Source organism: Lipotes vexillifer, unplaced genomic scaffold, assembly GCF_000442215.2.
Source record: "Lipotes vexillifer unplaced genomic scaffold, Lipotes_vexillifer_v1.1 scaffold1061, whole genome shotgun sequence".
NCBI lineage: Eukaryota > Metazoa > Chordata > Mammalia > Artiodactyla > Lipotidae > Lipotes > Lipotes vexillifer.
Window position 1 is genome coordinate 971,794 of NW_006789959.1, and position 19,353 is coordinate 991,146.

The window sequence follows — 19,353 nt, forward strand, 5'->3', positions numbered from 1 at the left end:
AAGGATCTGAAATTCCAAGTTCATGTTATGTCATAAATTGATTTGATATTCTGTTCCAGACTACTGATGTCAGGAAATATAGTGCCACGGTAAGGGGACTTCGATTTATATACTAACAAGCATCCAGAATCATCTCAGAGGATTAGTTAATTAAGCAATCCCAGGTTACTCAGTTACAGTCAGTGAGTATCACAATTCCTGAGTCAAAAATCTTTCTAATTTTGGCTCTAATTATGAAGAATGATTGTCCTTTCTTTAATGTAGCTTAATATAGTTTAGTGCCTTATGAATTTTAAGAGCAAAAATAGGCTTTTTTTTTTTTTTGTGGTACGCGGGCCTCTCACTGTTGTGGCCTCTCCCATTGCGGAGCCCAGGCTCCGGACACGCAGGCTCAGCGGCCATAGCTCACGGGCCCAGCCACTCCGCGGCATGTGGGCATGTGGGATCTTCCCGGACCGGGACATGAACCCACGTCCCCTGCATCGGCAGGTGGACTCTCAACCACTGCGCCACCAGGGAAGCCCCCAAAATAGGCCTTTATATATCAATTTTAAATAAAGTAGTTACATTTCATATAACTAAAAATCATTTCTTAGTTTTAGTGTTTTTTTGTTTTTGTTGTGTAAGTTTTAAAGTTTTGTTTTTGTTCTTTTTCCTAGTTAAAATGCAAGTCAGAGAGGAATTAATACAGTTTCTTATGGAAACTATCTTTTTTTTTTTTTTTGGCTAGTAAAACTAAGTTTTTGAGTTCTGCAGTTTACCTGTATACAGTGTTGATAATGTATATGTTTTGCTTATAGTCAATGGTAATCCCTTATTTTCTAAAATAAGAAAACCCTTTGGCAAGAAAACCACTCAGAAGTTTTTGGTTTTTGTTTGTTTTTGAATTTTGGTGTTTTTTTTTTTTTCTGGTTATTTTGGGATACCTTCAATACTCATATGAGTTATTTAATGGCATTCCCGTTATGTTTGTTTGGTTATGCAATCATTTGTAACACCTGTTTTTAGTTAAACCTCAAGGCTGAAGGTATTAATTAGGTTCTTTCTAAGATCATACTCTTCCTTAGCTTACTTTCCTACTGTCACACTGTGGGCAAAGGTGAACGTTTTATCAGTTTATTTTATGATAATGTTTTTAGAAATGCATTGTTAACTTAATATCAGCATTTTATTGTGTCTAAATATGCTTACAGCTAGGTAAAACTGAAATACAAGACCAACTTGATTCTTAGTAATAATGTCAGATACAACACAGATATGTGAAATGTACTGATAATTCTGAGGCCAGCCTTTTAAAAAAGAAACAGAAACAGAAACAGAATTGATGACGTGAGTTGATTTGACTTTATCTGTTTCTCCAACCTCCTCCTTGCTTTTATGGTGCCTGTACTGAAGAGTGGTGAAATGGCAGATAGCCACAAAAAGCAGAGGACCTTGAGAATCTTCCTTTCAATAGCTAAGGCTGACTGTGTTTAATTTTTTACTGTTCCCTTCTTGTCACTGCACTCTTCCTTCCTTCCTTCCTTCTGTCCGTCCGTGTTGGGTCTTCGTGGCTGCACATGGGCTTTCTCTAGTTGTGGCGAGCGGGGGCTACTCTTCGTTGCAGTGCATGGGCTTCTCATTGCAGTGGCTTCTTTTGTTGTGGATCATGGGCTCTAGGGCACATGGGCTTCAGTAGCTGTGTCACGCGGGTTCAGTAGTTTGGCACATGAGCTTAGTTGCTCCGCGACATGTGGGATCTTCCTGGACCAGGGATCGAACCTGTGTCCCCTGCATTGGCAGACGGATTCTTAACCACTGCGCCACCAGGGAAGTCCTCAACTACTCTCTTTCAATCATTGTAAGATTACTGTAAATCATTATAAAATTAAAATTTAATATTCTTTTATGGATTTCCTATCTACTTAGTAGTGCTTAGATTTATTTGGGAACCTTTAAATGTAGGAAATACTGATAGCATTTAGTCAATACAAAGTATTCTAAACCAGTATTTTATCTTAACTTGACTCCATAATTGTTTTAAAAATAATTAACTTTGGGGGATATATTTATATTTCTTTTTAAAATTCCAGTCTTATTTTAAATTGTAAATTGGATCTTTTTTTTCCTGTATAGCCTTTGTTTATTCTCTATTCATAGTGGCAAGTTATATCTCTCTTTAATTAGTTAACAGAATTATAGAAATGTGGGTATAGCTATAGATGTACATCTCATTTGTCTTTGGTTATTAGCTTGCTTACTTATTTAATGAAGGTTTATTTTCCTAAAGTTTGAAAATGTTGCCTGAGATTCTTTATGAAATATATTGGATGAAAACTCGTAAAGGCATTATTGTATAAATTCACAAAATGTTTATAGTGGTTTTAAACTTGAGAACTTAACAAAATCTGTCAATTCCTTGCCTCGTCAAAGTCACAAACTGACTTTTTAGTGAATGGTAAGCCATCAGTTAAATCTGAAAAATATATTTGGTAATAAATAGATATGTTAAATTGTAGTGAAGTTTTGTTTTTGTATCTATAATTAAATTTCTTTCAGGGGTTTTGTGGTTACTCTCCTCTTTGGAAAAACAAACTCAGAGAAGTACCTAGAGCAGTGTGAACACTCATTTCTTCCTCCAACATCAACTGGGATTCCTAAGGTAAGAAGGGTAAAGGAAGGTGAAACCTTAAAGTCCTGCTGTATGCAGTGATGATATGTGATCATCTTTATATGGCTTGGCAGATTTTCCTATAATTCACTAATACTCACTATAAATTTATGAGAGTCTATCTGATCAGGCTTAGAAAATGCATGTTAGATGTTAAAGGTGAGAATGCAAATTTGAGGAAAAGGTAGAAATTTGGGGTCTTTTCCTGCTGTCTTAACTTAGAATTTCAATGCATCATGTGTATGACTTGTGGAAATGTCAATGAATATACCGTTTTGAATGAAATAAATGCATCGGAACCAGAGGGAGGAAAATGGGCACTTTCTCTTTAACTCACTTGAAAAACAGAGCTTGCGATTAGGCTGTGCAGTTTCTATAATTTTAATAATTCAAGTCCAATTTTATATTATCTTTCATATTCTTTTTTTTTCAATATCATACTCTAAATAAAATTGGAATTGCGTACTAGAAGTAGGCTTCATAGTCTCATTGCCTTCAATTATTATTGTGGGATAAGAATGGTTTTTCTTGTATGAAGAGAGGCAAATGGTCTGGAGTTGATGCCAGTAACTGAATTTTACAATTATTAACTTATCCATTATGTGCTAATAAGACTTTCATATTGATAAATAAATACATTTTTTTCTAATACTTACTGTAACTTTTAAAGTAATCTCTGAAACTTACTTCTGTCTCCCTTTAAAACTCCCTTTAGTGTGTATTCTTTGAGTTTGCTCACAGATCTTTCTGAGCAAATGAACCTTTTTTTTTTTTAATTGAGGTATAGTTGACTTACAACGTTGTGTTAATTTCTGCTGTACAGCAAAGTGACTCAGTTATACACATACGTACATTCTTTTTTTAAGTATTCTTTTCCATTATGGTTTATCCCAGGAGATTGGACATAGTTCCCTGTGCTATTCAGTAGGACCTTGTTGCTTATCCATTCTAAGTGTAATAGTTTGCATCTACTAACCCAAAACTCCCAGTCCACCCCCCTCCCTCCTCCACTCCCTCTTGGCAACCACAAATCTGTTCTCTCTGTCTGTGATTTTGTTTCTGTTTTAGAGATAGGTTCATTTGTGCCATATTTTAGATTGCACATATAAGTGATGCCATATACTATTTGCCTTTCTCTTTCTGATTTACTTCATTTATATAATAAGATAATCTCTAGTTGCATCCATGTGGCTGCAAATGGCATAATTTCATTCTTTTTGATGGCTGAGGAGTATTCCATTGTATATATGTACCACATCTTTATCCATTCATCTGTTGATGGACATTTAGGTTGTTTCCATGTCTTGGCTATTGTGAATAGTGCTGCAGTGAACATAGGGGTGCGTGTATGTTTTTGAATTGTAGTTTTGTCTAGGTATATGCCCACGATTGGGATTGCTGGCTCATATGGTAACTCTATTTTTAGTTTTCTGAGGAGCCTCCATACTGTTTTCCATAGTGGCTATACCAACTTTCATTCCTATCAACAGTGTAGGAGGGTTCCATTTTCTCCATGCCCTCTCCAGCATTTGTTATTTGTAGACTTTTTAATAATGGCCATTCTGACTGGTGTAAGGTGGGTGGTACCTCACTGTAGTTTTGATTTGCATTTCTCTAATAATTAGTGATGAGCATCTTTTCATGTGCCTACTGGCCATCTGTGTGTCTTCTTTGGAGAAATCTCTATTAAGATCTTCTGCCCATTTTTCTATTGGGTTGTTTGTTTTTTTGCCTTTTCTTTTTGAATCATTTCCTAGCCATCCATATTTTCCACTCCCTTGAGCGGTACATAGAGAGGATGCAAAATATTTTAAGAATTAAGATCCTAAACAGTAATAAATCATAGTCAAGACTGGTTAAGTCTTTATAATCTGTTTTTTAGTATATGGTATAAAAATGGTGATTTTGATTGCTATTTCTAAAATGATTCCTAAGTTTTTTTTTTTTTTTTGGGGCGGGGGCAAGGAATAGAGACTTTATTCAGAAAACCTGCAAACCAAGAAGATGGCAGACTAATGTCCTAAAGAACCATCTTGTTTGGGTTTGAATACAAGCTTCTGTTATGCTACAAAGAGAGGGAACTGGGAGGAAGTGAGGTCAAGAGGTGACGAGTTGTTGCAGACTTCTTGGTGCCAGCCAGATCTTGGAGGGGACGTGGTCATTGTTTGTTCTTGAGTTATTCACTGTAGGGTTGGCCATGATGCTCCTAAGTATATTTTATGAAAAAATCTTAGAGGTTGCATATGATAACTCGAGGCATATGTTTTTTATATGTATTTGTGCTTTGGTTTGTATTTTTAATTGAAGAATGTCTTACTACTTTTCACCCGATTTCCAGGTCACTGGTCTTTCTGAAGACTACAGAGAAAAATTCATTTTCTTTAGCTGCTAAAAACCATCCCTAAGTAAAATTAATTTAAAATACATTCATTTGGCAGCTGGTATACTGTTTTGGGCTGGGAGGGAGAAGGAGGAAATACGGGTGTGTTTAATAAAGACAATTATTAGTTTGACTCACCTGAAACACTAACTTATGATTTTAAAGTTTCATTGAAATATGGCAATATTATATCTGATATTTTCAATTTCTCACATTCTAGATAATGTTTGCTGATAATTGTTTTTGGTGATGACACAATATTTTTTTTTCTAGATGTCTAGTTTTGTTTATTTGAGAAGTAGTGTTTGCTTTATACCCGAGTCTCAAGAAATAAGGTTATTTATTAACTTGAAGATAATGACAGGGAAGTTACAATGAATATTTAGTTAGAAGTAAACTACAGAGACTTTAAATCAAGAAACTATGTAATAGAATGTTATGGTTTCCTTTCAGTGCTTAGAAGAAATGAAACGGGAAGCCAGGACTATAAAGATCGATAGAAGATTGACAGGTGCCAATATAATTGATGAACCTCTCCAGCAAGTGAGTTTCAGTATGTGGTATTTGAATTCCATATGTTGTGTGCTAGGTGCATTGCTTTTGAAAATATGAAGGAATAATTTTTGCTATTTATGTAATGTGCTGGAAATTCATTATAATGCTGTCCTTGGAGTCTGTACATAAAGATGCTGCCTTACTTATGAACTTATTTATAATAAGGTGTTTGCTTAATACGATATTAAAGCCTTTTGGTTGAATTTACATTTAGAAAAAAAAAGTTTTTACTGACATCTGATAATGTTTCTAATTATTTTGTAGTTAAAATGTTACTCTTCAGCTGATGAACAAGCTTAGTGGTTTGATGAATCAGATGTTTTTCCTACTAGTTTTATTATTTTTTTAAATGGATATTTATGGTTTCATTCAAAAATATTTTAAAAATTAGAATTAAAATTATTCTCCTCTAAAATATTTTTCATCAATTCTTGATTTTGTGATTATTACAAATAATGTATACTTTAAAATTGTAATACTATTTTTTAGATGAACCCATATTTACTTTGTCTGATTTGCAAAAACATAGTACATTAAACTGTATTATTTGCTATTTATTGGCTAACAGTGCTGTTGGCAGCATCACCGGTATTAGAATTAAGTGAGTTGTCATTTTTATAATTTGGTGCAATGAATCTGATGATATTCTCAAAAGAAAACGTATTTCCAAGGTTATTAGCATCTCTTGACATTATTTTGCATCTCATTCCATCAAACTGATTAAAACTTCATTATGCTATAGCATTGGAAATTTATTTTTTCTGCAGGCTTCATCTTTACCTGAAATTGGGTGGGGCTTCACCATGGATAATTCTTTAATTTTTTTAAAAATTTGGACAGTGGATGAATTGGGCTACCAAAATAATTGAAAAATTTTCGAAATGTTTTTTAGTATATTGATGCTTTTTTAATGAAGGCAGTTATTTACCACTACAATTTAGTATGTAGAGAATAAATATAAATCTCAAATAACCCTTTCAGGTTTTACTTTGCCACTGTTACTTTTTAAATCCTAAAAAATTGTATTTTTTTCCATATTTTTGTTTTAGGTTATCCAATTTTCCTTGAGGGATTATGTCCAGTATTGGTATTATACACTAAGTGATGATGAATCTTTTCTTCTTGAAATTAGGCAGACTCTTCAGAATGCACTCATTCAGTTTGCTACTAGGTAAGGTCACTGCATTGTATTTATGCAGAAAAATTTAAATATTGTTTGTATAAATAGGGAAAATAACTTTCAAATGGAAGGAGAAAATTGATTTATTACATGGTAAGTAGAATAGTAGATTATTATTGTGGGATAACTCTTAGATTATAGAACTAGAGTCATAAAAACCTTTGTTCCTTTACATTTACAGAATGTTTATCTTGACTAATCCCTGTTCTCTTAGTCTGTACGTCCGTTTCTTCCTCAGGGTCCAGTTGTCCAATCATGTGACTGTTCAAAGTCTTTCATCCCACTTACTGGTAATACTTTTTTCCCCTCTTACCCAGATACTCTTGTTCTGTTTTATTTTGTTTTTAGTTGCATATCACTCCCTTATTATACTGTTCTGGAAATACGATTTAGTACAGTTATGCTGAAAATGAGTACTGGGCCAAGTGGCAGCGCCAAACAACTGGAATATGATTCAGAAATCTGGCACAGTGAAAGACATGCTTGGACATGATCAAGAGGCATTTTATGGCCATAAAACAATAAGGCAGGGGAGGGGTTCTGAAACATACAACAGGGTGAAGTCCTATACCTTAGGAGTCAGGGAGCTTATCTCCTGTTGGTGTAAGGAATGGTTTGTTTTCTGTTAACAACCACTAAAATCCCCAGAAGGTTTTTGTTGTTGTTATTTTTAATATTAATATTTATATATAAATAATATATGAAATATATATTATATGTACAAATATAGACACAACATATATATATTTTTTATATATATAGTTTTTAAAAGTAAATGCAACACTTAAACATTCAGGATTGATCCTAATCTTCTGGAGCGAGTTCCTCTGCTGTAATGGAGGAAATGTTTGTTTGAATCACCATGCAGGTTACATTCATCTTCTACTGGAATAACTAGAGCCTCCCAGGCAGTCACATGACTACAAAATAGTACAGGATTAGCTTTTGGGAACACAAATAAGCTCTCTTGTTCCTCCTCATTGGTCACATCTTAGCATGGTTCTTGCCTATCTTCTACTCAAGCAGGGCCTTAGTAATAAACAAAGCACCAGCAAAAAGTCCCAGAGTTACTTCCTCTCCACCCTCTTGAATAAGTCTTCCCTTGGCTTGGACTGAGGACCGCTTGCCCCATAGGTGCTGTTCTGACTAGATTGTATGAAGGAAATGGGAGCCGGAGACAAAATGGCTAAAAGAAAATTGGGAGCCACTGATCCCCATCTGGAGCTACAACTTAAGATGCCCACAGACATGTGCAGGGAAGAGGTGCAGAGGAATGGGATGGGAGGGGGGTGTCCTTGGGAAAGTAGTCTGCTTGCTTGCCTTCACTTCTTGGCCTTGCGCTGGGCAGCCATAGCCTCCATCACTTCACACATGGGCTCTTCATTTCCCTGGAACTCCATGGGCTTGATGGGCTTCAAGTTCTTGTCCAGTTCATAGACAGTGGGACTACCAGTGGGCAGGTGCAGCTCCCCAGTAGCCTCTTCAGAGAGACCCTCCAGAGGGTTGACAGTGCCCTGAAGGCTATTGCCGTGGGCTGTATTCAGTACCCCCTTCCCCTCCTCCATCTGGGGAACTAGAGCTCTGACAGTAGTGTACTTCACTCTCACATGAGGGTAGCTGATCTTCAGTGAGGTCTGCATACCTCAGTCTTTATTGATGTTGCTGTAGAAGGGATGGTTGAGCTTCATAAGAGGTGGTAGGACATAATAGTGTGTCCAGATCTTTACCTGGGTTTCGTCACGTTTGGCAGCAGTTTCTGCTTTATTGAAGTCAAGTCCTCACTACTGGTGGCCACACTTGGTCATTGGCATCCAGTGCTGTCCAGAAGATCCAAATCGCTTTCTTCTGCACCGTGGTGAAGCAGATGTCAAACTCTTAGCCAGCATCTTGTAGCACCTGCATGTGGTGCTTCACCTTCTTACGCCTCCTGGGCTCATGTTGGCTTTGCTCCAGCCACTGAAGCTGTTCTACAGGTTCTGTGTGCTTTTCCTGTGTGGGATCAGCACCACCTTGTAGGTGGTCATGGCGGCGGTTCCCAGTGCAGCATAGACTGGGGCTCACTGAGATGCCAAGGTCACCCCAGATACTCTGTTTTATTCAAATGCTCTGAAAATAGTTCGGCATAACTGCTCACTTTTGGCACATACCTAACGGGGTCCTCTTAGAGGAAGAAGAAACCAGAGGAGCATTAGTCAGTGGAGAATACGTATTCAGTTTATTTGTTTACTTTCAGAAGAGAAGTGTATTTTAATGAGTTTCCTTTAAGAAACTTTTCTGAGATATACGAAAATTATCACTTTACAAACACCCCTTACATACTGCCTCCCATATGACAAAATATTTTGGTCTATATCCTTGTATTTAAACTGCTTGATTTTGGGGAGGGCATTTCATATGCAGAAATTATTTATTTTTGAAAGAAAGGATTCTATCTTTGGGCGAATTTGCAATCTTTTTTTTTTTCTTAAATAAAAGAGTTTGCTACCCAGTATACAGAGTGATTTTCTTATGAGCCTGTGGCCTCAAGGCAGGAGGCTGCATTGCTATGCCAGGAGTACACTGTTAAATCTGAAGGTGTTATTCTCCAGCCAACCCCTCTTCTTCCCTAATTAGGTTCTTGAAATATACTTTTGTACTTTTTTTTTTTTTTTTTTTTTTTTTTGTGGTACGCGGGCCCCTCACTGCTGTGGCCTCTCCCGTTGCGGAGCACAGGCTCCGGACGTGCAGGCCCAGCGGCCATGGCTCACGGGCCCAGCCACTCCGCGGCATGTGGGATCCTCCCAGACCGGGGCACGAACCCGCGTGCCCTGCATCGGCAGACAGACTCTCAACCACTGCGCCACCAGGGAAGCCCTGCTTTTGTACTTTTGAGAGTCTTGGAGAATAGAGCTTTGCCCTAGGGCTGTTACTTTGTTTCCATCTCTGTTCACATAGATATTTCTAGCTCATGCTGCCCTGTCAAGACTTTTTCTTCTATAATTCAGTTGATCTTAAGCTTTAGAGTGTGAGGTGAGTTCCTCAGCCTGCGGTCACTGAGGAGGCCTACAGTAAGTTTCATGGTTTGAATTTTAATCTTACTTAGATAGATTTGAGCTCCTTCTCCCTTATGATTAACAGCAAACATTGTAAAGTAGCCAGCCATGATTAGGAGTGTAGACTTACTGTGGAACACAGAAAATATAATAAAGTATAATCAAAGAAGTCAGAAATTGGATTTTATCTCCTTATTTCATATATGTAACATTATTGTGTGTTAGGTATTTTTTAAGATCATTCTTCTGAATCGGTCATTCACTGCTTTTTATGGTAACACCATCCTAATGATGTTTTTCTCCCTTTGGAAGAGTGGGAATAAGAAGAGTTCATTATTCTTGTGTCTGACTGCTTAACAATATATGAAAATATAAAAAATTTTAGACCTAGAAAGAACTGTGAACTAGTAATTGGAAGACTTGAGTTTGCATCCTGCTCTACCATTTAGCCGCAGTACTGTGAGCAAGTATTAAACATTTTTTTTTGGATCTTGGTTTTTCTCACATGTGAAATAAGCCTAATAATAAATACCTGCCCAGTACTGCATTCCTCACAGGGTTATTGTCATGATCAAATTCATCTATTCATTCAGCTAATATTTTGTGTCTACTTTGTACCAGCCAGGTGCTGAGGATACAGCAATGAGTAAAGCAAAATCCCTGCTCAGTGGAATGTAATGAAAATAATCCTTGTGAAAATGTTTTCAAAGTTGTGAAGGAATTTAGAAGTTTAAGTTTTTATGCCGTCCAACATCCATAATTTCACAGACAAGGAAGCTAAATTCCAGAAAGATTAAGTGATTAGTCTAGGATTATCTGTTGAGTTGGGGGCAGAGCGAGAATTAGAATCAGGTTGTTCTTAATAGTTAGTATTCTTTCCTCCACTCCCTACCAGATATATTATGATCTAGATTATTCATCTTAGTTTCTCCCACCTTTCTCTCATGTCATTGCAATGCTTTCCCTGTTTTTGATCTTATAACCACCTTTTCTTTGAACTTCCTGTCGTAAGTTTTTTTTCCCCCTTCTCTAATATTCTATGCTTTCAAGGTAAGTATTTGGGTGATTACAGGAAGAGCCAGGTTTCTTCCATACTAGACTGATATGAATTTATATATTTGCTTGTTCATTGGTCTTAAGTTTTTGGGCAAATTAATCAGCCTCTCTTGAGCTTTAGTTTCCTTATTTGTAAAGAGCTGATAATAAGCTACTTTTGAGGCTGTTTTCGGGCTAAAAAACAATATGATGTAAAACCTGTAGCATACAGTAAAGCTCAGTTATTGTTTGTGCCTTTTCTGTGAATGACTTTATTTTTGTCCTTCATTGGCTTTTTCTGTTACTTCTAAAACGTATGTCTTCACAGAGGCTCCTTTACTATTTCCAATGTGGATATCAAGAAAATTAAGTCTGGTTATAATCACTCAAATACTGTAAAAATTCTTATTCTTGTCTGCTGTGCACTGTGAAGCATAAGTTATTACTTCCCTCCTTCAAATTACAATCTTGCATAGGGTTCTTAACCAACAGCCCATGAAGCCCTGAAGATGTATGCAAAATTGTCTGTGTTTTTTTTCCTATTGAGTGATTCCATAGATTTTATTTTCAGAAAGGGCCTATGAACCCAGAAAAGATTTAGAACCACCAAATTCTAGTGTTCTATTTATTCATCAGCTTGGGGAAGCAATTACAGAATATCAACATAAAACAAAATACTCATTTTGAGGTATAACAGGAAGAAAAGGATATACTTAGAGTGTGAAGTTCTGGTTTTGAGCTTTAGCTCTATTATTTATTAAGCTGTATGGCCTCGAATGGGTAGAAACCATAAATTCTTTGAGTCTAGTGATAACCTATGTCTGCTTATCAGGTTGTTGTTAGGATTAAATGACATCGCATGTGAGAGAGTACTTTGTAATGATAACACCTCATACTAACATTAGTACCTGTTATTCTAGTAACAGTTTAGGGAAGGAAACCTTCCCATAGCACTCGAGTTCTCTGTGGAACTTGGGCATAAACTAGGCTGGAGCTTTAGCGGATGAATCTGATAACCCATGTATTTTTATTCTCTCTTCAAATAAGATAGTATGATATAGGATAGAAAGCCCTGGGAGATTTGTATTATAATTCTACCTGTACCATTAAGTTACAGTGTACTTAAAAGAAAATTTCTTAACAACTCTGTACAGCAGTGATGCTGAACTTGTAGCACACTCTGAGTTGTGAGGCGCAAATGAGATGATGTGCGTGAAATATTTCATAAAGTATTTGTCGACCAGTAAATGACTTTTTGAGCAAGTTATTTGACTTTCTGTGCCTAAACCTCTGCATCAGTAAAACGGGGTAATTTTCTCATAGGATTGTTGTAATGATTATATGGGGGGAAAGTGCATGTAAAACATCATAGGATCTGGCACATAGTATGTGTTCAGTGAATGTTAACTTCTTTGTTATTATTGTTGTTTTTGTTATTTGTTACATTCCTAGGATATATACACAGATTCTTTGACCTTGTCTTCTTAGCTCTATTTTTTTTTTTTTTGAGGGGGAAGGGAAAGGGAGACAAAATTAAAGCAAATGAAATGGAGAGAAATAAAGTGGTGATTTGTGTGGCACTTAGAGGATTTCATCTAGAGATAGAATGGACCAGAGTCACTGATCAAGACCTCATGTGGATTGAGGCCAAAACTGGACTTCAAGAATGGGTGTATTGAGATGGAGAGGGAGGGATAAAGGACATGTTAGGCAAAAGGTATAATCTGAGCACAGTTCTCAGAAGGGGGATAAGGTTAGTGTATGAGGAGGTACAAGTGAACAAGGAACCTTGTTGTTCTCAAAAGTGAAATGTGGTTACTAACTCTACACATCTGTTCCCCTGAACCCTACGGTTAGTGGAAAGGAGATATATTCTAATGGTACTGTGTTCCTTCCTGAAGGGTTTTCCCATGGTGTAAGGACATAGGAAATGTAGGTTCTGAGATTCAGTGGTTCTGATGCTGATGGTATCAGTGTTCCTGGAATGACAGGGGGTTTTGCTACTGAACTCAGGTCCCACTGCTCACTGCTTGAGAGACAAATTTTGGTTGGAAAGGAAAGGTGGTTTTATTCAGGAGGCTGGCAACCTGGGGAGAAGGTGGACTCATGTCCAGAAGCCAACTCCCCATTGCTGATTAGGGGGCAAGAGCTTTTAAAAGGGAGTTTCAGGGGTGTATAGGCAGAGGGAGGGGGCTTTGTGCCGAGCAGCATAGTAAGCTCTGATAGTCATCTTGAAATTGGTCATGAGGTGGTCTGATTAGCATCATCTTGATTGCTTTAAGTACAGTGAATCTTCAGTTCCAGGGTCAGTTTGTTCCCATTTCCTTGAGGTCAGTTCTTAGAATTGTGTAAGATGGAGCAGCTTATGTCATGGCTCCAGTCTGGTCATCAAGTAGTTAACTTTTTCCACCTGGTGGGGGTTTTAATATCTGTAAAACAGCTCAGAGGATATGGCTCAATATTATCTGTAGCCCTTGAGGAGGAACTAAAGGTCCTTGACTTTGTTTAAGGACTGAACTATTATTATTTTGTCCTGTTTGACTATTTTCCTTTGTTTCTATATTTTCTCATTTCTTTGATTAAATTTATTCTTTGCCTGAAGTTTTTCTACAGACAAGAGGTAGGTGGAAGACATGGTGGTGGTGGTGGGATCTGTCTAGGGAAGGTCCCAAGGGTCCTGCTTGATTTTAGTTTGTTTTCCATTTTTCTCAATCCCTTTTGCCATAGAAATGTAAATCATATGTTCCTAGACTTGTCCAGAAGGCAAGTACAATAATGGACAGTAATGGACATTTGCAACAGTGAAGTTTTATACTCTTGTCATTTTATATTCTTTGCCATTTGAAAACTTAGCTCAAAAGAGATGTTAATCAGAAAGATATAAAAAGAATTAGGAACCATCTAAATATTTAAAAGGGGAGAAAAAGTTAAAGTTTTTATATCTATAGAACAGACCAGGGGTGGTTAACTGTATATTTTTTATAATTCATATATTGTACAGTTCACCCACTTAAAGTCATTGGCTTTCAGTATATTCACAGAGTTGTGCAGCCTTCATCACAGTCAATTTTAGAACTTTTTTTAAAAAATAAATTTATTTAATTAATTAATTTATTTTTGGCTGTGTTGGGTCTTTGTTGCTGCGCACGGGCTTTCTCTAGTTGCGGCGAGCTGGGGCTACTCTTCCTTGGCGGTGTGCAGGCTTCTCATTGCGGTGGCTTCTCTTGCTGTGGAGCATGGGCTCTAGGCGTGGCAGGCTTCAGTAGTTGCAGCACGTGGGCTCAGTAGTTGTGGCTTGTGGCTCTAGAGCACAGGCTCAGTAGTTGTGGCTCATGGGCTTAGTTGCTCCGTGCCATGTGGGATCTTCCTGGATCAGGGATCGAGCCCGTGTCCCCTGCATTGGCAGGTGGATCGTCAACCACTGCGCCACCAAGGAAGGCCTAAGAACATTTTAATGACCCCGCAAGGGGACCTGATATCCGCTATCAGTCTCTCCCCATATCCCCCACAAAGCTTCTAGCTCTGGGCAGTCAATTATATACTTTTTCTCTCTATGCATTTGGACATTTTACATGAATGAAATAATACAATATGTGGTCTTTAGTGACTGGCTTCTTTCACTTAGCGTAATGTTTTCAAGGTTCATCCTTGTTGTAGCATATATTATTACTTATTGCTTCTTATTGCTGAATAATTTTCCATTGTATGGATACACCACATTTTGTTTATCCATTCATCAGTTGGCAGACAGTAGGGTTGCATCTATCTTTTGGATTTTATAAAGAATGCTACTATGAGCACTCATGTACATGTTTTTGTGTGGACTTAATGTTCTCATTTCCTTTAGATGTGCACCTAGGAGTAGAGTTTCTGGTCATATGGTAACTCTGTTTAACCTTTAGAGGAACTGCAAACTTTTAAAAAGTGGCTACACATTACCACCAACAATGTATGAGGGTTCCAGTTTCTCCACATCCTTGCCTGTGCTTGTTATTGTCTGTCTTTTTGATTATAGCCATCCTAGTGGGTGTGAAGCGGTATTTCACGATGGTTTTGATTTGCATTTCCTTGATAGCTAACAGTGTTGAACATCTTTTCATGTGCAAATTAGGCATTTGTATATAGAGAATGTCTGTCAGATCTTTTCCCTATTTTAAAATTAGGTTATTTGTCATTTTATTATTGAGTGTACTGTACTGCTGCCTGGTTTTGTAAGTGCGGTTTTATTGGACAGTTTTGCTCATTTGTTTGCATTTTGTCGATGGCTGCTTTTGTGCTACAGTGGCAGAGTTGACTGAGGTGATGTGGCCTGCAAAGCCTAAAATAGTTGCTAATTGGCTCTTTTAGAGAAAGAGTTTGCTGACCCCTGGAATACATAGATTTGCATACATTAAAATATTAAGTAGTATTAAAGTAGGAAATACATTAGAATAAAAAGCACACAAAGTAGTGTACGCTACATGATTTTAGCTGTGTTAAAAATTGTAAGTATGTGAGCATAGCAAAGAGACTAAAAGAAAAACACTAAAATATTAACAGTGATCTTTGGATTATGTATTTAAGGCTAATTTATAGCTGATACAGAAAATCTAAAGAAGGAAATTACATTTTACAAAATGGGCATGTATTATTCTTACAGCCCAAGACAGAAACATTAGGTGCTCAGCAATAAAAATATCTAGGATGACTTTGCAACTAAATTCCTTTTCCTGTTTCTCTGTTTTTTAAATATTCTTGCGAACACATAAATAAAAGAAACCATTTTTCAACTGTAGATGACGTGTTTTGTATAGGTAGCCACTGAATCTTTATTTCCTTGGGAAGTTATCTTGAAACTAATGCTTAAATATAGTGTTTTGTACATGATAAGGTAGTGAATACTCAATAAATTATTGTTAATCGAGTTTCCATTTATGACTTCCTTGGTAATTTTTCCCCACAAAATTTAATATATTTCACTGTTGGGTCTAGGAATTTTTCATTTATCAGGTAAATTTTACTGAAAACCTTATTTATTAAAATACTTAATAGCATGAATTTAATATTTAATACTTAACATTATACTTAAGAAGATTCACACTTAGCCCCAGGTTATTTTTCTTTTCCTGTAGCTTGATTAAGGCTTCCAGCTCTGTGTTCTTTATACTCAACCCCTAAAATAGGTGAGTGTGCTTCATGTGTGTTCCTCTAAGTTTTTCTTTATATTTGAAGATCCAAGTTCTTTAAAAGTTATGCATCCTTGACCTCTTTGAAGCATTGGGGCACAGGATGTAGAACTGGATGGATTTCTTAGGTGGAGTTATAGTTCACTAAATACTGTTTCCTTTACTATGGCTATATAAAACTGCATGCCTAAATTTTTCTCCATTTCTACCAATTTGTTTGTAACGTTTATGAGTCAGAAGGTTTTGTGTTGTTAAGGTATAGCAGAGAAAACACCAAATTGAAAGTTAGGAACCCTGTTTTTGTTTTTTGTTTTTGTTTTTAAAACAAAGCCTTGATCTCAATAACTATATAATCTAGAATAAGTAATTTAAGTTTTGGCTCTGTAATTATAGCGGTTTGTGGTAATTATTTCAGATCTCTTTCAGTTGTAAAAGACTGAGATTCCCTAGTATGGTTGGTACTAATGTTGATTTGTTTGTTTTCACTCATACTTCCTCTTCAAAACACTCACATTCTCTATCACACCCCACATTTTGAATACCATTTGGGGAGTTATTTTTTATAGTGTGTGGGGTTGCTAATTAGATTTAATTTAGTTTGGGATTAAAGTACTCCTCTAGTCTGTTGTTTTACTGATAGGAGATCTTAGAGTAGGGTGATGATAAACTTTATTTAAACCTTTTATTGTATTTCTGCGTGGTCAGAAAGGATACAAGACTTAAACGTGAAAGATATTTACTAGACCAGTCTTTTCTCTGTAGTTAAAAGTTTTGTATCAGTGAAACTTTAAAAATTTTTATTTGATTATCCAAACTAGTACTATTCTGTACTGAATACTGAAAACAATAAATTTGTAGTTTTATAAGTTGACTAATTTAAGTTTTGTGAAGTGTAAATACTCCCACCATGGTTGATTTTAAGCTGCCAGTATGAAGTCACTGAATGTGGAGTTAGGAGAGAGATGTGCGCCTTTGGCTCTCCCAGTCAGCATACAACAGTGCAGCCAAGGGAAGGGAGCAGACAGATCAGCAACCATGAAGTAATGAAACTTCTTGTTACCTCGTGTGGTTGCTAATTTAGCTCCCATGAAAGAGTAATTCTCCATATATTTTTAAGAATTATGGTAGAGAGTAATAGTAAATTTAATGTAAGTTCAGTTTCATTATTTTATACTCAATCCTTATAACTACATCCTTAAAGTAGATTTTAAAAGGGAAACAAAGGTGCTCTAGGGAGGTGGTTATGGTAACGTGAAGTATTTATAATATGAGCAAATTGAGACTGGAAGAAGGGGAAACCTTTTAATGGATTTAGGAGCAAGTTTACAATTCTGTGCTTTTAAAATATTGCTCAAATTCAATTTTAGGCTGAAGCTTTTGATGCTAACAATATACTCCCTCAAGGACTCTTCAAGGATGGAAACATGTAAAGGTTTATGTATTTTAAAGAGTATATCCTTTATAATAGTGAAGTCTGAGGGGGAAGTTAGTGTGATTCTGTGACTCAAGAAAGGAACTTTTTCTTTCACAGATAGGACACCCACTTTCAGCAAAAGATGTCTGAGTCAGTGATCTAAAAATCCTCTAGTGGAATAAAACTTCTCAAAATGTCTTCAAAGATGCTTGTCAAAATCTACCCAGAAAAACTATGAATCATTAGTATAGGAATTTTACTATACTAATGATTTTTTTTAAATGTCTGAATTTTGTAATTAGAAGGTAAAAGACCTCATATAGGAGATTAATACATATTATTGTAATTTTATGCAGTTGGTTATTATATCACCTTTATTGATAAATACACATTTAAAAAGTATATATGCATGTGTGTGTGTGTGTGTGTGTATATACACATACATACATATATGTACATACATACTATGCAGTATACAGTATACTGTGTCATTCTTTTTTTATTTAATTAATTAATTAATTAATTTATTGGCTGCACCACACAGCACGTGGGATCTTTAGTTCCCCAACCAGGGATCGAACCCATGCCCCCTGCATTGGAAGTGCAGGTCTTAACCACTGGGACCACCAGGGAGGTCCCTACTGTGTCATTCTCATTGTTTTAAAATAAGGTCTTAGTAGTCATTTCTGTGAAAAAATAATAATAGCATCAGGAACGTAACATTTATTATAGGATTGTTTCTGTGGGAAAATCAGTTTTTACTTTTATCATTTTGATGTAAAGGACCTTTTCCAGGGCAGTATTCTGCCCAGTGTGTGAAGATTGCCTCTACTGCCAAATGGTCACCCACTTCTTTAGTTAGGCAGGTCTACATGATGACTCTTGCATAGGCCATGCTCATTTCCCTCTTTTGTCTGTTCCTATATCCTTCTTTACCCCATTTAAATACTAGTCATTCATCAAAATATTTTTATAGTGTGGCCTCTTTAATCCTTTTTGACTTATGACATAGCACTTAACTAACTTCTGCTTATTTCTGTGTGTGGGTATCATCAAAAAAAATTGTAAGCTATTTTTGGAATGGTACCAATTCTGTACTACTGTAATAGAAATTCTCTTTAGTTAGCCAGTTATTCTCCATTCCCTTTGTAAGACATACTGACTCGTGCCCTTAGCATTAAAGCTCGGCTAGTAGGCTACATTCTAGTACTTCTGTCCACTTCTGTCCCTACCTTTTGACTTTTAAACTTATCAGAAGTTAGTTGTCGATTCCTGGGCACAGAAAGTCTGATATAATTGTCTTGTGGTATGAGCTGAGCATGGATGCTTTAGAGGAGGAAGACAATTGAGGGTGTTTAAAAAGGAAGTTGTATTTGTTTCTGAAACTGTGTACCCTGCTTATACTTACTATAATCATATAATTTAATTTACTTCTACATAGATTGAAGAATATGAGCATGACAGGGTAGTTCCTATGAAAAAGAGGTCACTTGCTTTGGAATTTACTCAGCTAGTTGCTAAATAGATCACAGTAGGATTAGGTTTGTAAAAGACAACTATAAAATGTTGGTGAAAAGCTTTGAAAGACTCTTACTCTGCATTTGGATTTGTTCACAGATGTCATTAGTTGTTATGCCATTTAAAAGAAACTGGAAACCATAACTTCCTCAATGTGAGAATGGTTTATTCAAGACAAAGGCCACATTAATAACACTTAGCAAAACATTAATCAAAAGGTCTTATCTTAGTCTTACGCTGAAAGATTTATATGATTTAAGTTAAAATGAAATACATTCATGATTCCTTCTTTTGATCAAATATTTCGATTTACTTACCAATTACCACTTTTCTATGTACTGTGTTCCTGCATATGTGTGTGTGTGTGTGTGTGTGTGTGTGTGTGTGTGTGTGTGTGTTGGGATGGGTATGTAGTTAATCATAG

General features: G+C 36.3%; 1 protein-coding gene and 1 pseudogene across 2 annotated transcripts in view; one reads left to right on the forward strand and one right to left on the reverse strand.

Annotated features, from left to right (window-relative positions):
• The window catches only part of SNX13 (sorting nexin 13), a 154,953-nt gene that overhangs the window by 45,719 nt on the left and 89,881 nt on the right, over nucleotides 1–19,353 (forward strand). For both annotated transcript variants that reach the window (XM_007463059.1, XM_007463058.1), the window contains 3 exons: nucleotides 2,539–2,641; nucleotides 5,484–5,573; nucleotides 6,635–6,756. In XM_007463059.1, coding sequence (XP_007463121.1) covers nucleotides 2,539–2,641; nucleotides 5,484–5,573; nucleotides 6,635–6,756 — 315 coding nt within the window. The remainder of the gene's footprint in view (nucleotides 1–2,538; nucleotides 2,642–5,483; nucleotides 5,574–6,634; nucleotides 6,757–19,353) is intronic.
• On the reverse strand, nucleotides 8,088–8,789 carry LOC103070855 (phosphoglycerate mutase 1 pseudogene; annotated as a pseudogene).